The sequence below is a fragment of the Terrapene carolina genome, unplaced genomic scaffold, assembly GCF_002925995.2.
Source record: "Terrapene carolina triunguis isolate 2854851 unplaced genomic scaffold, T_m_triunguis-2.0 Scaffold147, whole genome shotgun sequence".
Lineage (NCBI taxonomy): Eukaryota > Metazoa > Chordata > Testudines > Emydidae > Terrapene > Terrapene triunguis.
This window is the reverse complement of record NW_020664498.1, coordinates 7,930,768-7,948,600: the sequence shown is the minus strand read 5'-3', so window position 1 is coordinate 7,948,600 and position 17,833 is coordinate 7,930,768. Positions and strand designations below refer to the sequence as shown.

The 17,833-nt window shown below is 59.0% G+C and overlaps 1 protein-coding gene across 2 annotated transcripts; it reads left to right on the top strand.

Annotated features, from left to right (window-relative positions):
- Window positions 1-1,448: 1,448 nt before the first annotated feature.
- On the top strand, window positions 1,449-12,700 carry LOC112113916 (mitochondrial ribosome-associated GTPase 1). 2 transcript variants are annotated; one of them, XM_026653729.2, is made up of 11 exons: window positions 1,449-1,560; window positions 2,253-2,317; window positions 2,676-2,780; window positions 4,229-4,309; window positions 5,351-5,407; window positions 6,211-6,301; window positions 6,930-6,991; window positions 8,037-8,133; window positions 9,009-9,090; window positions 11,128-11,240; window positions 11,888-12,700. In XM_026653729.2, the coding sequence occupies exons 1-11, from the start codon at window positions 1,464-1,466 to the stop codon at window positions 11,983-11,985; spliced, it is 948 nt and encodes a 315-aa protein (XP_026509514.1). In that variant the 5' UTR covers window positions 1,449-1,463; the 3' UTR covers window positions 11,986-12,700. The 2 variants fall into 2 exon arrangements, with proteins under 2 accessions (XP_026509514.1, XP_026509512.1); XM_026653727.2 differs by lacking the exon at window positions 2,253-2,317 and having other exon boundaries at window positions 2,689-2,780.
- The last annotated feature ends 5,133 nt before the right edge of the window (window positions 12,701-17,833 follow it).

Below are 17,833 nucleotides of genomic sequence, written 5' to 3'. Positions count from 1 at the left end.
CAATTGAGTGGGGTGGGGGTTGGAAGGTGAATTTTGGGAAGGCAATATCTTTTGCTGGGGAGAAGCATAAATCCAGCAAAAAGTGGATTTGATTCTGAAAACAGCAAGCTGCGCAGTCAGCACACTGTGTGTACAGGCTCTGTTAGTGTATAAAGCACAAGAAGGCAGGACACGTGTGCATGGGAGAGAGAGGGGATATGGCCCCTTGGGAAGGAAAGTTTCTGTGGGTGAGGGGAGAGAGTAAAGTCCTGTGGTTATGACAGGGGTCGCTGTCCACATGATTTGGGGATATCAGCATGAAAGCTGGTAGAACTGGGAGCCTAGTAGCCAGAGAGAAGAGCAGGAACTCAGCAGCTTTGACCCTGGCTCTTTATTCAAAGCATCAGATGCAGCAGTACGCAGGATGTCATCTTCAAGGAGGGCAGTAATACAGGCGCTCCTGGAGGCGACTTGGAGTCCATCTGCATCACTGGGTGCCTGGCGCAGCGGGGTCTGAGACTTGCCTTCCAGATGCTGTGGAGCTGGACAGCTCTAGTACCAGTTGGTGCAAGCAATCTGGTATCGCACATCATCCAGCAGTAGCATGGGTGTTTCCTCGGCTGGCATGGGGGGCATTGTTTCAGATGGAGTGGGGGGAGCCACCCTGGCAGGGGGGCTTTTGCCTGGCACAGGTGCTGATGCCATGGCAGGGGGCGCCACGGGAGGAGCTGCCCTGGGAGGGGGGCTTGTGCCTGGCCCAGGGGGCGCTGCCCTGGCGGGGGGAGCTGCGGCGGGTGCTGCCCCAGCTGGGGGGGACGTGCCTGACAGGCCAGGGGATGAGTCCGTACTCCTTGTGCCACACCCTGGCTGCCCCTCACACCGCGGCTCTGCCATCGCTGCCTGGGGAGAGAGAGAGAGAGAGGTGTGTGTCATAGGAGCCGCGGTCAGTACCCTGCCTTCCCCCCCCCCGGTACCAGCCCGCCCGCAGTACTGCCGCCCGGTACCAGCCCGGCTCAATCCGCCCCAGGTACCAACCAGCCCGCCGTGCCCCCCCTTCCCAGCTCACAGAACTGTAGCTCCCGCGCCGCCATCTCACCTCAGGCCGCCTCCGGCGGCACAGGCGCAGCCACCACCGCCCCGCCCCAACAAAGCCCCGCCCCATCACCCTACGTCACAAAGCCCCGCCCCCAATGGAGTCACACCACAGCGCGGGCCCCCAGGGCCCGGAGTTCGGGCAGGGGCGGGTCATAGATGCGCCTACGACTGCCTTGTTGCCAGGCGATGAGGGACACACACACACCCCGTAGAATGGTTGTTGGGACGCAGCTCTGGTTGTGACGTTTTGGCTTCTCCCGTTATTCTCGGCCGAGTGGTCTGGGGGCGGGGCCTGTGAGCGGCCGGAACCGGAAGCTGGCCGGGCGGGGGTGTTTTGGAGGGCGCGCTCCGGGTCGCTTCCCTGGCGGCTGGAGGGTTCCGGCGGCGGGATGCGGCTGGCGGCGGGCGCGCTGCGGGCCTGGCGGGAGCGCTTCGATTTCGGCGGCCGGAATGTGGCCTCCTGGTTCCCCGGGCACATGGCCAAAGGTGGGGGGCTGGGCCGCGGCGCTTTGCCCGAGGGTGACTCCGGGCCGGCTCAGGGATTTGCCGGAGGACTAATTGAATCTGCCGGGTTATGTTCCGTGGGGCTGGAGATTCGCTTGTTCTCCCAACGCCCGGGGGACGAGCAGTGTCTGTGCCCGCTGCGGAGCCCGCCGCGTTCCCCAGCCGCAGCGTACGCGGGAGCCCGCCCCGCCCCGCCCCGAACAGCTGCCTGCCCCGCCACGTGCAGGCGCCCCAAGCGGGGGAGACCCGCTGTGATCGATCTGTGTGTGGGCTCTCTCCGGATACTGGGTTTGCCTTGTCGCGGGGTACCAGGTTTGCTGCCTTTCAAAGATGGCAGCCCTGTCAGTCCCGACTCCCGCAATATTTGGGGCCCGCTGGAAGTCCGGGTTCCTGCAGGCGCCTTATTATTGGGATGACCAGACAGCAAGTGTGAAAAATCGGGACAGGGGGTGGGGGTAATAGGAGCCTGTATGAGAAAAAGACCCAAATATCAGGACTGTCCCCATAAAATCAGGACATCTGGTCACCCTACTTATTATGGCCAGGCAGGCTCAGGCCCAGCCTGTAGGGCATCTCTGCCCAGGGCCTGGTCTGAGCTGTGGGCAGGGCTGAGCCAGTCCCTTCCCCTGCAGCCAGGCTTTGTGGGCACAGCTGACCTGGCTCCACTTTGGCAGGGCTGCGGCGGATGAAGGAGTCGCTGCGCAAGGTGGACTGCCTCATCGAGGTGCACGATGCCCGAATATCCTTCGGTGGCCGGAGCAGGTGGCCTGGGTGGAGGCTGTGCTGGTAGCACCACGGCCAGAGCCCAAGCAGCACAGCGGAGCCCTGCCCTCTTGCTCAGCACCATGTGTAGCCCCTGGGCTGCTGCATCCTTCCAAAGCCAGTACATAGAGCCCGCGGGGCTGTGCGTAGCCCTCTGTTCCCCACTGCTTCCCTCCCTGGCTGGGGCCTTGCCGTGGTGCGGTGTGCTGACGGGGCTGCGGGAACTTGCCTTGTGGGAGGTGAGAGTTTGTCTCCAATGAAGCAGAGTTCTGCGGGCTGAACCCTTCCCTGTCACTGCGGGTATCTCAGTTCTTTGGCTTCCTTAACGGTAGCACATCCCATTCTCAGGCCGGAACCCGGCCTTCCAGGAGGCCCTGGGAATCAGACCTCACCTGCTTGTACTGAACAAAATGGACCTGGCTGATCTGACTCACAAAGCAGTAAGAACCCAGTTTAAAGTCTTTCTCCTCCCATTCTTCACAACCATCTTCCTGTTTAATTCAATGATGCAGCTTCTCCTTGTAATCTAGAGTAAACGTTGGGGCTGAGGCCAGGTCTACATTATAAACTTACAGTGGTATAACTATGTGGCTCGGGCATGAAAAATCCACACCCCTGAGCAACACAGTCATACCAACTTCACCCCCTGTGTACACAGCGCTATGGCGACAGGAGGGCTTCTCCTGTTCATATAGCTAGTGCGCCTCAGCGGTGGATTAGTTACGCCGATGGGAGAAGCTCTCCCGTTTGGGCCAAATGTGTTAACATAACCTAGGCACTGTCCCAACATTAAACAGTGTTAAACAAGGTTCAGAGTTTGGTATACAGAGGCCTCAGCCTGTTTAGTGCCATGGCAAACACACCGTGAAACAGTCTTTTATTAAAGATCCAGAAGAAAAGAAAAATAGTTGAAGTGTTTGAAACGGGGAGGTATTTAAGTAAGGCTTTCAGTTCATAAACGTCCCTCGTTCCCTCTTCCTTTAGTCCTCCATCTCCCAGCGCTAGGCTGCGGATGCAGGATGTGGCCAGCAGTCCATCGAGATGGCACTAAGGAGATCCAAAACCCCCGACTGTCAAACAGGCCGCGTCTTTACAGGGTCCAAGCCAGCTGCAGCTCTTTTTGGAGACCGTCCAGCCAACCAGTGGGTGCAGTGGGGGAGATAGGCTCCCCCTGGACAGCTCCTTCACTCAGCTGACAGTAATCCCCACTGGTGTCTGCTGATACCTGGCTGTTCAGTGACCTGTGCGGGGCACCCTTGCTGATGGCTTGATCTGCCACTAGCTCTGTGTTTGAACCATCCTTCGCACACTTTCTCCTTGTTGGGTTCTAGCAGTGAGGCTCAGTCCAGAGAGCTGTCCTCTGGGCTAGGATGGAGGCACCACGGGGCTGGGGTCTTTGTGTGGCAGAGGCAGCAGAGTTGCTGCTGCTGTTGTCATTGTTGTCATATACTACTTGGCTGAACGATCCTGGATTCAGCCTGCAGTCTCCATTGTAGGTAGCATAGCCATGTAACACTCCCTGATCCTCACCGCACCCCTGTGAGCTATGGCGGGTTGGCTGAGTGTTGTCATCCCCGTTCTACAGATAGGGAAAGGGGGGCACAGAGCAGGGGGGCTAGACTCTGGGCCTCCCACAGGAGCCTGTCTGCCTTTCTGAGCTGGCCAGCATTCATGCTTTCCAGACAGGTAGTGGGGAGCTGAACAGATATTTGTGTTTTAGCATTGTGCCTTCTCTGTGAAGGGTAACTCAGCTGATGGCTACAGCACACTTCACCCCAGTTAGCTCCAGCCTGAGCAACCTTACCGTGGTTTGCCCTGTGTGACTGGGGCAAGGAGGCACCGTGGGCCGCTGCATTCTCTGACATGGAAATCTCTCATTTCTTGCTAGAAAATTCTGGAGCGCTTGGAGCAGGAAGGGCTCAAAAACATCCTCTTCACAAACTGCGTAAAAGATGAAAATGTCAAGAAGGTAACAGCCCCTGTCTCTTCTAACAGCAATTCCTTACAGTGTGTGTCCGCTCTGCAATGTGACTGCTTGGAGCTGAGGGCAAGCCGTGCTGCACTCAGCTGTTCAGCGCCCTGGGTGCCTCGGTGAGATCAGGTCCCATTAGTGACTGTGCAGTACATTTTTACTACAGGATTCCACTTTAGCTAATGCCGCCTCGGAATTGTTGACTTCAGATCTAAGAGCCCAGCTTGAACCTCTGAGCCCAGGGGAGTTTGTGGCGCTGGCAGTTAGAAAGAGCATCTCTTTACTCATACATTGAGTGCACCTTCCCCCAGGCTTGCTGAGAGACCACATGGGCAGCACTGCCTGCTGACATCCGTACAATGTCCCTTTCTGAGCAGTGCCCTAGTGGCAGGCACGGCTGTTGCAGTACACTGAGAAGTAGGATCTGAGGACTTGTGCCGGGGACATCAGGGTTAAGCTTTGATTATTTTAAACGTTATTAAATGCTCATGCAGCCACAAATGTGGCCAAGCGCTTCTCTCAGACCTGCAGGGGAGTCCTCAGCTCCCATATTCTGCCCTGCGGTGGGAGATCTGTGCATGCAAAATGAGCTCGGTATCAGTTGACATCCACCCTGCGGAGGGCAGAGGAGAATCTTACCTTTTATGTGGACCGAAACCATCAGTGTGAACATTCCCAGTCTCCCCTGCTTTGTCTGCATTAAAGCTGTGCATTAGTTGTACTCTGAACACAGCTGGAAGTGAAAGCCGGCTAGGAAGGACTCACCCCACCGTGTCTCTGTCCATCCTGTTAGCACCTTCATTTGGAAGCAGCTGCCAGTTAAAACTGTGTTAAAGTACAGGCTAGCTGCAGAGAAGTCCCTGGCTTTCCCACTAGCTGGTGCATTGCAGCAGGAGGTGTGCCTGTCCCGCCAGTGAGTTCTGCCTGGCTGCTCGTAGCAGCACTGTGCTGGCCAAGGAGTCTAACGGCAGGGTACTACCCACTCGGGACAAAGCCACCAGTGCTTTGCTTAGCATCTGTCTTTGTATTGCCTTGCAGGTCATCCCTCTCATCACAGATCTGGTCAGCAGAAGCCAGCGCTACCAGAGAGCTGAGGTCAGCTAACAGGCCAGAGTGAGAATGGGGAAAGTCTGTGAGTGAGACCCAAACACTGCTGTCCGGTTCCCCACATGAGCAAAGGGCTTGTCCAGCTGGACGCACTGATCAGCGTGTAGATGGTGCCCAAAGAGGTCCTGGTTCTCAGAGTGCTGAGAGCCCTCCGTCCCCATTGGAGCCAGCAGGAGATACAGCGCTCTGGTGGCTGTAGGGCTCCCAGCATGCTCTCAGCTCCTGGGGCTGGATCTTGCTCCTGGTTACACTAGCATCAGTGCAGAGACGCTGACTCCAGTGGAGTGAATCTGGTTTTCCACGGTTTGAGTGGGAGAAGAGTCTGGCTTCTCTGTTCAGATGGAAACATTCCACTGGTGGCCTGGGCTTCCAGCTGGTCTACCTGACTGTGCTGAAGCCAAGAGTGTAATGAACTGTGCCGGCCTCCATTCCCTGGCAAGGCTGGCTTATGACTTTCCTTGTTTCCATGCAGATCCAAATTAATCTGCCTGGACACATCCACGCTCCTGTTGTTAGCTCTGCCCTGCCTGGTGTGTGTGGGGGGGGGAGGCACGGGGAGCCTGGCACAGTGCTGGCTGGCGGACCTGGGGGCTGGCTGGGTGGGACGGGGAGCTTGGCACAGTGCCGGCTGGTGGATCTGGGGGCTGGCTGGCTGGGACGGGGAGCTTGGCACGGTGCCGGCTGGTGGATCTGGGGGCTGGCTGGGTGGGACATGGAGCCTGGTGCGGTGCTGCCTGGCATTGCTGCCAAGGGAGGGAGCGGCTCATCCATCTCTCTTCCTGTTGTTCCAGAACGTGGAGTACTGCATCATGGTGATCGGAGTGCCCAACGTGGGGAAATCCTCCCTTATCAACTCCATGCGGAGGCTGCACCTCAAAAAGGGTACTTCCTTGTGTGCCTTCCCATTGTGCCTGGCGGCTCGGGGGGAGAGCACCCCTGCCTGTGGGTCACAAATCCCTGGAGGGCTGGGGGCTTTGAGGTGGCCTTGGGGCGGGTTCGTCAGACCTCCTAGTGGTTCAACCCTCTCCTGCAGAGAACTGGCTCCCCCAGCTGCTGAATTGGCCCTGCAGGCTGCATCTTTTCCCTGGCTGTTCAGTCACCCAAGCTGAGCAGGGCTGGGCTTAGCCAGTGTTTAGCTAGGAAGCCTCAGAGGCAACAAGGGAGTTGGGCCCTTGTTCCCCTCTCTGCAGCTGCTCTGCCGTTGCTGTGATGTTCGATGAGGGATGCAGAGGGGCTGGCAGAACTTGCTTAGGAGCAGCGAGAGAGAAACCGGGGGGGTTCTCTGGGGAACAGGCGCTGGCTGAACGGGGCCTCAGCTCTGGGACGTCAGTCCCATGAGGCACACCGATCAGAGGGATGGCTGGGAGATCTCTTGGATATGCACAGGGCCCACCCCTGCGCTATGAGGCCAGTGGCAAAGCTCCGTCAGTGCCCTGGGAGCAGGCCAGAGCAGGCCAGGCCAGAGTGAGCCTTCCTTCTCCAGCTGACTGGGCCTCTCCTTTTCCTGAAGGGAAAGCGTCCCGTGTGGGGAGCGAGCCAGGGATCACCAAGGCCGTGCTTACCAGAATCCAGGTACTGTCCTTGGGAGCTGTGCCCCTGAGCACGGCCGGCTGGGGCACTGTGCTGGCCATGTACAGAGCGTGTAGCTAATGTGTGCACAGCATGAGGGGCTGCGTGAGGCCAGTAGCCATTCAGTTGAAATGGTGAGAAGATGGCCGGGTTAAGAGACCCCTGGGACAACACAGCGTTGGTAGCTTCCAAAATAACCCTGGGGTTGTGTGCTCCAGGCAGGGCCTTCCCGTGGCTCCATAGTGATAGAATATGGGGCTGGGAGCTGGGCCCCCAGGCCTGGCTTGAGGGGACTGCTTCGCCAGGTCCCCAGGACTGCAATGAAGTGCATGCCAGGATCTGTAGTCTCTGCACTGCTGGTAAAGGTCACCTTTAAAGGAAGTGGCCCTGGGTTCGGGCCTTCTCTTGGCTGGCTCTAGAAGACCTGCTGGCTTCAGGAAAGAGGCGATGTTTATGCAGGCTGTTGGATGATTGGGGCCTGTTACGTTGGGGTGCCCTCCAGTAGCCCCAGGGGGTTTGGGGAAGAGCTCTCTAAGGATTCAGCACCCCCACCCATTTGGGTAAGGGCTGGGAGCTCTGAACCCACCTCCATTCATCCCCCAGCAGAGCCAGAGCGCCAGGAGCCCACACCTGGTGTGGAACCCTCCTTGGCCTCCTTTGCCTGCCAGGAAAGATCCTGGATGACACCAGCCCAGTATGGTTCTTTGTGGGTGACCCATGTAGGAGGAGGTTGGGCTCTGCCCCGCTTTGTGCTTTGCTTTGGCCCTTGGGCTGCTGGCAGGTTGCTCGAGGGACCCTATGGGGCGGAGCTGGGGTGCCCAGTTGTACTGGGCCGTTTCCAGTGCCAGCGTTCATGCTCCACAGAGTCTCTGCCCTGGGCTGGTGGATCACAGAGTTGTCGCACGCCATTCCCAAGTTGGCTGGTGGGGGGAATCAGCTTTGAAGTGCCAGCGGTCCCCTCCGTTTGTGCTGGCGCTGCTCAGGGTGCTGCTTTGGGCTCTGCTCTCTGACCCACAGCTTCGTAACAAGCCTGCCTCTGCCTGTCTAGGTTTCCGAGAGGCCCCTTATGTATCTGCTGGACACGCCTGGAGTGCTGGCTCCGAGAATAGAGAGCGTGGAGGCGGGCATGAAGCTGGCCCTGTGTGGTGAGAAGGGCTTTGGAGCTGGAGCTGCAGCTGCTTCTGGCCAGGGGCTGTCCTCACTTGGCTCTGCTGGGGCTGAGATAGGGAAGCCCCGGAGCTCATGATCATGGGCACAGTGTGGGAGAGGGGAACACGCTCCACAAAGGCAGCAGGGCTTTGTGAGGCAGCGCGGGCCCTGCCTTGAGACATGTTGTTATTGGGTGCTTGGGGCAGAGCCACTGCCTGTCCCCCTACTCTGAGGAGCCCAGCTTGGGGCAGGCTGCTGCTCCCAGCTGCCTGGAGGGGGAGCATCACTCAGCGCATGTGCTCCAGCTAGGGTGACCAGACAGCAAGTGTGAAAAATCGGGACAGGGGGTGGGGGTAATAGGAGCCCATATTAAAAAAAAACCACCCCAAATATCGGGACTGTCCCTATAAAATCGGGACATCTGGTCACCCTAGCTCCAGCCCAGCTGTCTGCCCTGCCCCTCTCCCCTGCCTGGCCATACTGGCTGGGAGCTGCAGCTGGTGAACATCCAGCAGATCAGCTGCTGGGGCTCTCGCCCTGGGGTGGGGGTGGCACTGCAGGCTCTAGAGCTCAGTAGGAACAGCCCATTTCCCCACCCCGGGGAGCTCCTTAGTAGGCCAGTGGCCACCTCCATACTGTGTCTGGCACTGTGGGCTGGAGCTTGGCTGTGCCCAGGGTGGCTCCCGGGGAGCAGCGCCTTGAAGGTGCCCTGTGCACACATTCTCATGCTGGCCAAGCCGGCCCCAGAGCAGGCGGCTGGAGCCCTGTGGGAGAGGGGTCGAGGCACAGCTCCCAGGCCAGTGCGGACGAGGCTGTCTCTTGCCCTCTGCCCTGCATGGCTGGCACTCAAGCTTTGTTCTGTGTCTCATAGGGGCCATCCGGGACCACCTGGTGGGTGAGGGCGTCATGGCCGACTACCTGCTGTACACCCTGAACAAGCAGCAGCAGTTCAGGTGAGCACTTCCTGAGCACCTGGCTGCTGTGGGGTCAGGGGGTGGGGCTGGGTGGGCTCATGCATTGAGACCCCAGGGGCTTCCCTGGTCTTGGGGGCTGGCTCCTGCCCATGTCTCCCCAGTGCCACCCCTCAGCTCTTGCTTGGAGTCTGCTCTTGTGCACGCTGTTGGCAGGGAAGCTCCTGCAGCGGGGGCGCTCCTTGCCAGAGCGGAGGGTCTGTCTGCTCCTGATGTGAGCCTGGCTGGCGGTGCCCCTGCACTGAGCTGCCACAAGGGGCTGTAGGAGGTGGAGTGGTGCCCAGCGCGTGTCGTATGCAGAGTGTCACGCTGCATGACTTTGAGGGCCAACCTCAGGGCAGACTATCAAAAGCAGGGCGACACCCCAGGCTGGTTGCATGGTCTATAATTAGACTGCACCAGCCCAGTAGCAAGTGGGCTCCTAAAGAACTAGAACAGTCTCACCATGGAATCACAGACAGTCCCCTTGGGCTCTCTGGTCTGTCTTGCCACCCAGGCAAGCTGGACTTAGTGAGGGCTGGTTGCTCTGCACCAAAGATCACAAAAGATTTGGGTTGCTGCTAGTCCCGTCCATTTGTACCTCAGATCTCACACCAAAGACAACACTTGTAGCCAAGCCTATGGTAAACTAACTAATGATGTATTCACTAGGAAAAGAAATGAGAGCACTCTTAAGGTTAAAGCAGGCAACCGTATAGACACACATGATGTGTTAGTCTATGGTCTTTAAAGGTGATGGAGCTGTAGCAATCTGTCAGCACTGACAGATTTTAGGGCTAACCCAGGTTGACCCTGGGGGGTCTCTGCTTCTGTTTTGTGGCTCCAGCCCTGGGAGAGTCAAAGGAGATGTTAGCTATTTTTATTTCCTTCCTAGCCTCTTCATGGGTGTGAAGGGACAATTAACACAGTCTTTGTATTGTGATGTCCCACAATGGCTCATTTAGTTTTGATAGCCCTGCCTGATGGGCAGGAGACATGCCTCTTGCCAGGTTCACCATTCCAGAGCAAACACTGTTTACAGTTACAAAGCAAAAACTTATTTATCTTAGAGCTTGTGATAAAGATATTACAAGTGTGATTGATGCAAGCAGCAACTTACAGACATTTCATAAAGTTCTAAGGTCAGTACCCACCTTAGCCGTACTGACGCACAGGAGAAACAGACTGGTTTCCAGCAATGAATTTGTCTGTGATTGGCTGAGGCCTAAAGCCTTGGCAAGAGCTGGCACCTGTTGAACAAAATGCAGCTCTTGTCCCAGAATCCGCTGCTGTGCTTTGCTGGTGCCTTCGGTGCTTTCTTCTGGCCACTGGAAGGCGCAGCGCTCATGGCTTGAAAGGGACAGCCAGCCTCCTGTACAGAGGGTCTGCAGGGGTTTCTGGGTGGCTTTGCTAGTGAAAAGAACGAAGAGTACTTGTGGCACCTTAGAGACTAACAAATTTATTTGGGCATAAGCTTTCGTGGGCACGAAAGTTTATGCCCAAATAAATTTGTTAGTCACTAGTTCTTTTTGCTGATACAGACTAACACGGCTACCCCTCTGAAACCTGTCTCTTTGCTAGTGAAGGCTCCCACCTGGAAAGGGCAGGTATCAGCCCTGCTGCCCCATGCCAGAGCAGCGAGGTGTTCGCTGCCAGAGGCCCCCGTAGCCAGCCGGCGCTGGCAGCCGTCCTTGTAGAGTGGCAGCGGGGACACCACACAGGTAGGGATGTGCAGAAATCCCTGCTGTCCCCAGGAGGTGGCAGTAGAGCTGCTTGCGTCACTGATGGGGCTGAAAGGAGCCCGGAAGGACCTGGAACCTGTCTTCTGTGTGGCTGGCTGGTCAACTGTGACATGGAGGGTGCTGGTCCTGCCCCAGAGCAGGCATTGCATGCTGTGCAGCCACACCATCCCTCTGCACGCTCCAGAGCACCCTGAGCACTGAAGTGCTCTGCCCAGGGAAAGCTGCCCTGTACCCTGGCCTGGCTGGTGCTTCTGCCCCTGCCCTGTGGTGCTAACCCACTCTCGCTGCCCTGGCACAGCTACGTGGAGCGCTATGGGCTGGGCGAGCCCAGCGACGACATTGAGAGCGTGCTCAAGCGGGTGGCACTGAAACTGGGCAAGACGCACAAAGTGAAGGTGCTCACAGGGACAGGTGAGTGCCCCTGCAGGCCTGGGACCCCATGGGGGGACGGGTGAGAGCTAGCTGGGGGGGGGTCAACAGTTGAGTGCTCTCCCATGCCAGGCGGAGAGCCTGTGGGGAGGTGGGTAAGTGCTGTGCCCCTGCCACCTGGAGATTCCAAGGCTTGAGGGGAGGACGAGGGAGCCCCCTAGCTGGGTGGGTGGGGGACAGAAGGGGAATGCCCCACCCACTGCAGGTTCTGGGGGAGCACCCCGGCCTAAAGGCATGCAGGGTAGGAGCACCCCAGCTGCTGCCAACTGCAGACCCTCTGTTCAGCGTGATTTCCTGAAGAGGCATGGCCAGGGTGTGGGGCTGGCACCAGGAAGGGCAGTGGGGGCTGGCAGGAGTTGCCCATTGGAGCAATGGAGGCTGGTGACTGTGGGTGTGGGGAGGGAGGATCTCTGAGCCGTGGTGTGTTGTGGGGGAGCCTCTTGTGTCGGTTTGCATGGAACCAGGGCCGTGCAGCGCCCAGGGACCAGCCGGGGCTAGCTCCTCTCCCCCCGCTCCCGGCCTGCATTTGGGGCTGTGTCTGTACAGTCGTGGACTCTGGAGCCCATCCAGAGGTGCTGGGCTGGGCCATGAGCTCCCTGCTCACCTACAGCTTTTTCCTTCTCTTGCAGGGGACGTGAACGTGATCGCGCCTGACTACCCTGCAGCCGCCTATGAGCTCCTGCGCACCTTCCGCAAGGGGGAGCTGGGCCAGGTGCTGCTGGACTGAGCCCTGCCCAACCCCCACGCCTGGCTCGAGCTCAGCTGCCATCCTCTTGCCCAGGCTGATCATGGCTTGGAGGCGGCTCACGGGCAAAGCGGGATGTGGTGGTGCCCAGGCTGTTTCCCTCCTCCTGCCCCATGCACATGCAGCTCCGGGGTCAGTATGGCCATGGCCAGGAGAGCAGCCCTCATGTGGGTCTGTGTTTGGCTTCCCAGCCAGGGCCCCTGTCATCACTTGGGTGGGCTCTGTCTGCCCATCATCCCCAAGGGTGACGTGCTGTGAACAGACCCTAGCCCAGGGACTCCACATCCTCTGTTTGGGGGAAGGGGGGAGAGGTGGGTCTTGGGGCAGTTCAGGTCCCTGCCTTTCCCCTGTGTAGGTTCATGCTCCTTTCGGCTGTTGCCCCTGTGGGCAGAGCCAGCCTCCGTGTCTCCTGGAAGAGCAGAGCACGCCCTGCCAGGGGCCCCTTCTACACGAGGCGCTCTTTTGCTGTCCCACAGCATGGACCAAAGGGCCCTCATCTGCTCTGTCACTGCCACAGTGCTGGCAGCCCACTGGTCTTTAGTGGCCAGCAAGCCCCAGGTGCTGGGCCTGGATCCTGAGGGCATGTACAGCGTGTGGTGGCAGCTTCGTTTAAAATAAAATCTGGGGCATGTGTAGTGAAATCCAAGCCCTGTGCTGCTGGGATTTAATGGCCATTAAATTCAGTTCCACCCTGTCACCACGTTGGTATTTATTAACACAGCACTGCGTCGCTGGTGTTCTCGGGGGCTGGCACTGGGGGCAAGCATGTGAGCTGGAAGCTGAGACAGTGAACATGATTCTGATGTAAGGGCTGGATCCCACAGTGGCAGGGTTCGTGTTTCCCTGCAGACATAGGACAGCTGTTAGCTCTGGCAGAGAGCAAGTTCCCTGCTGAACCCCTGAGGGTCCTGCTGTAGTGGGCAGTGGTCTGAGTGTAGTGACATTTGCCCCTGCACTTGGGTGGGTAGAGCAAGGACTGAGGGGACTGCAGCACCGCTCACACTGCCCCACAGGAGCTGGCTGCTTTTCCTGCCCAGCTGCCGCTAGGCCCCTTCGGGAGTGAAGTAGCTGGGCCCAGCTGAGCCTCCTCCATATGGGGCTGAGTCTGCTGGGGCAGGGTACCACACAGGAGTCCTCCTCACGGACCAGACCCTCCTTGATCACAGCGTCCGTCAACCTCCCCGAGGTAGGGATCTCTAGTAGGAGAGAGCTCCTAAATCCGCCAGCCAAAGGCTACGCTAGTTCCAAGGGCTGGAAGCAGTGACTGGGCTGGAAATAAGGTACACACTTTTAACAGTGAGGCCACTTAACGCACGGAATAGCTGACCAGGCACTTGGGGGATTCTCTGTCACATGGAGTCTTAACTCAAGATTGGATAGGGGCCGGTGGCAGCAATCACGGGGTGGGCTCTCTGCCTGTGCTCTGCAGGAGATCGGACTGAATGATCCCATCTGGCCTTAACCTCTCTGATCTCCCAGTGAGACTGCAGGGCTGAACTGCTGCCTGTTCCCAGAGCTCTGGGGGAGCCGCTGGGGAAGGTGCTGCAGGCCATACATGACCAATGAGCAGGAATGGGAGAACCCATGGCCAGGGTGTGTCCCTGGGGCCTGCCCATGGGCACTGAGCAATTGGCTAGAGACAGCCATCCAAGCTTCTCTTGGTGCTGGCTAGGGCAGCTGTGCCTGGGTGGGGGGATAGTGTGTGCTCCGTTGGATATGGACTGTGCTTCCCCCTGCACTCAGCTCACCCTCTGCTTCAGCGAGGCAGCCTGGCTGAGCAGCCTCCCCATCCCCCCGGGCATGCAGCGATTGCACCCAGAGTGTAGGCACAAGCCCAGCAGCCCCCACAACCCCCCAAGCGTTATCCCTGCAAAGCCATGGCAGCAGTGGAGGGTGATGGGATGAGAAGCCTGCAGCACTTCAGGGGAAGGTCCCATGCCAAATGCAAGGGGGGCAGCCCTTGTGCCCCAGGGCTGGAAGAGGGGTGTCTGCAAGATGCCCCTGTCCCTCTGATGCCAGGAGCAGATGCCACTCTGGCATGTCCCTCCCCAGCTCTCAGTGAGTCGGACTCTCCTCCTAGACTTTATTTCCACGTCACTGTGAACACACGTATAAAACCATTACAAACAAGGAACATTAAAAACGGGAGTGCAAGAACGTGCGGCCCCCTGCTTGCTGGGCGGGCTGGCATCAGGCCTGGGGCTGGGGCAGGGCTCTGCATGGAGAGGAGGGGGTGTCATAACTACACTGTTCACATGTACATACAGCGAGCTGGCCGCTCGCAGGGGCTGTCTAGACGGTGCCTGAAGCCCAGCCTGCCACGCAGGGCCTGGGGGGATTCCCACCAGTCCTAGGGCACTGAGGAATAGCTTAGTGCCAATCTACCTCCTGCACCCTGCCTCTGGCTGCTGGTGGGTTAAGTGGGGGTGGTGGGGGAGTTTGGTCCAAAATGTAGAGGGCATTTTTTTAAAAAGCCCAGAACCCCTGTGCCCCAAGTGCAGTGATTCCATGAACAGCCTGCTCTCAGGGCCCCTCAGGGGCCAGAGCTTGTGCATCTGTGCCAATGCTAGGCAGCACACCCGACGGCGTGTGGGGAGGCCAAGCTGTTTGATGGACAGCTTAGGGTGAGCCTGGTGGGTGGGAAGCATGGAGCCACCTCCCTTGGCCTGTGCAGAGCAGGGGGATCTGCCCCCCTCCAGGCTGGAGCCTCCCAGATGTTGGGGAGAGCACTCTTCCCCCCACCCCCTGTGGAAAAGCTGCAAGGACTGAGACTGTATTAACTCTCCTGGCTGTGCTGGGAAAGGACCCCAGGCTGCTAGCTGGAGCCAGAGCAGGGCCTGTAACTCTGGAGCTGGCTTCCAACCAATCTGGATCCCCACATGGATCTGCCTGTTTCCTGCCCTCTTTACCCACAAGTGGAACTGGGGGCAGTTTCCTCCCCTCCCATGGGCACTTCCCCAATCAGCTCCTCGGTCACTTGAGCCCAGTTTCTCCCTCAGCCAGTGCCCAGAACTCCCTGGCAAACACGCTGGCTGGTACCAGAGGAGTTTCCAGCTGCAGCGGCTTCCCAAACCTACTAGTGGCTCAGCAGGCAGCACAGCTGCTGGCCAAGGCTCAATAAGCCTCATCCCTAACCTGCCACCATGGGACACGTGACTGTATTGGCGGTACCTGCAGCATGTTGCATGGGGCTCTGCCATTTACAGCACTGAACAGGCTGGGAACCATCGTTGCTGTGGCAGCCAGCAGGGTTGAGCTCTGGCCTGTTGGAGACCTAGCACACACCTCTGCCGGTGCCACTGGCTTTCCTATGGGGACTGGCCACTTGAGGGGGAAGGGATGTACACATGACCATTTGCTAGACAGCGTGGAAATATGGGACACAGGACTCCTGGGTCCTCTCCCTGCCCTTGGAGGGGAGTGTCGTCTCATGGTGAGGGATAGGGTAGCCAAAGCACGGATATTTGGCACGTTCACTCTGCCAGACAGCGTGGCTGAGTTTGGGTCGGTCATGCCAGAGGCTGGGGTGTTAGTCCCAATTTGCTTGAAGTGACCCTGTGCAATCGGTTACCATAGTAAGAGGGGGTAGGGTTAATACTTGACTGCCTCCTGGGGTTGGAGTGCAAGGTGGGGGCGGGGGGAGAATAGGATCTGGGGAGTGCACGGCAATATGACCGCAGGCAGGAGAAAGGAGCACTGAGCTCATGGGTTCCTGCCTCTCAGCTCAGTGCACCTGGGTGGGGGGCACTGGCAGCCTGGCAGCGCACCGTGAGGCCTGCTAAGCGGGTGGCTGCAAAGGAAGCAGGTGTCTACCCCGTGTCCCAGAGGACCGGGTGAAGACCAGCATTCCTGTGCATTGCCCATGTTTGGCTTGAAATCTTTGCATTTTCTTCAGCTGGGGCTGGGTCCAGCACTAACCCAGCCTGAATGGGGGGGCATTCCCCTGAACCCCCTCCCCTGCTCCAGAGGATACAGGGTCTTCACTTCCCCAGAGCCCCAAGGGCAGCCTCCTCTGCAGGGGATGAGGTGGTGCACCGGCTTTGTCCCAACCCCTCCCAGCTCTCCTGCACCATGGCCTCCCCCCACGAATCAGGACACTAAACCACGGCCCCTCTGGCTAACCGGGACAAGACAAATCAACCATTGTGACCCAACCCTCTAATCCCCTTTTGTAAATTAACAAACGAAGGCCGAGCGCAAAGACCGCTTCCCTCCCTCTGCCTGATCGCTCTGCCACCCGCCTTCTGGACTTCCTACACTGTGTCATTCTCAAGCTAGAGGGGCCTGCAAAAACAGGGCATTCAGAGTGGGAACTCACTCTGGGGCCAATTTCTGACCGATCAGCAGTTGGAACGCCAACAGATCGATTTTCCTGGAACACCTCTGATGTGCCAGTGCTGTGCTGTGCTTAGGTATGGAGGTTTTGGGGCTGAGGCACCCTGGTTTTCATGCAAAACCAAGAGACTGACCTTCTGCTGTATGTGCAAATCTGAGCCCACCCTTCCCCATGGTGGCACTGCGCCGTAATGGGCACCCGCTCCACAGCCCTTCCAAAGCAGCTGGAGTATTTGCTGGGAGGTGGCTCGGCTGGGCCAGGAACACAGTACAGCTCTGCATGGCTGCGCAGCTCAGTCAGGGCGTAAGTCAGGGGACCTGCAGCTGAGCGGCTCCCAAGGCAGGGCTACGGCTGGTAGTGCTGTTCAGGCCTTCTCCCCGAGCAGCCTGGCTCGACGGGCCTCATTTGGGCAGTGAGTTCGCGGAAGCCAGTCCGTCCTGGTGGGCGCTGCTGAGATCAGTGGGGCTCAGACCCCTTCAGCCAGTGTCCGGCAGTCTGGAGGGGGCGGGGGTGTTCTGGGAGTGCTGAGGAAGTGGCGGCTGGGCAAGGAGGGCCCTTGGGTGTGAAGGAGCCAGGGGACTCATCTCCGGTTTGGGAGCAGCTGGCTCTAATCATTGCCTCCATCTGTGGAATCAATCGGCACCATCCTCACCAGCCTGAGTCAGTGCCAGCGGCTGGGGTTCAAGCCAGGAGGAGGTTGACTCCCGCTTCACACCCAGCTCCGACCCCCCACATGCTTGGACAGGCTGGCCCAGAGTCCCAGATCCCCACACCCCTTCCTCCCCCTCCCCCAGGAGATCCTGCTCCACATTGGCACTGACATCAGAGTGGAGCTGCTTCCCTCACCATGCAGCTTCATCCCAGCCGGCCTTCACCACAGCCCCTGCAGGACACACAGGGCCGCTCCGGCCTCCCTTCCATGTTATCTCAGCTCGGCAGGAGAGTGGGGCCCCAAGGCAGGGAGCTGGCACGCAAGGCCCTACCCCAGCCTGTGGACCCAGGCTCCGCCCCTCATGCTCTGCCTTATCCTGTGGGCCCTGGCCCCACCCCACCCTGTGGGCCCAGACTCTGCCCCTCGTGGCACAGGCTGGCAGGGCCGGTGCTTTGGGAAATGTCCATGTCAATCAGCATGAGTGGGGACGTCACAAGCTGCAGTGATGGCAGTGCCCGGCAACCTCACGCCACCCACAGCAGCTGCTCCAGGTCCCCCTGCTGGGGGCCTCAGGCTGCACCACCTGCCCTCACCACAGCCAAGAGCAAAGCCCCAGAGGGATCAGGCCCCGGGGCACTGCCCCAGCTGCCTCGCTGGCTGCTGCTCCGGCTCCAGCCCGTTGGGCAGTGCAGGCTGCTCCAGCCCCGCGGCAGGCAGGAGAGCCGCTTAGCCTGCGGGGGGCTGGAGCAGATGCAGCTGGATGGGGCTGGTGCTGCCTGGGCCCAGCAGGTGGCGCTCTGCAGGCTCCGACACATGGAGGGTGGGTCGGGCGCCGTGGGCCC

What these genes read in the sequence shown, in the direction of transcription:
- LOC112113916 (XM_026653729.2), top strand. Translation starts at nt 1,464, where the DNA reads ATGCGGCTGGCGGCGGGCGCGCTGCGGGCCTGGCGGGAGCGCTTCGAT. An exon ending in CCGTGCTTACCAGAATCCAG is followed by an intron (nt 6,992 to 8,036) that starts GTACTGTCCTTG and finishes CTGCCTGTCTAG; the next exon opens with GTTTCCGAGAGGCCCCTTAT. An exon ending in CATGAAGCTGGCCCTGTGTG is followed by an intron (nt 8,134 to 9,008) that starts GTGAGAAGGGCT and finishes TGTGTCTCATAG; the next exon opens with GGGCCATCCGGGACCACCTG.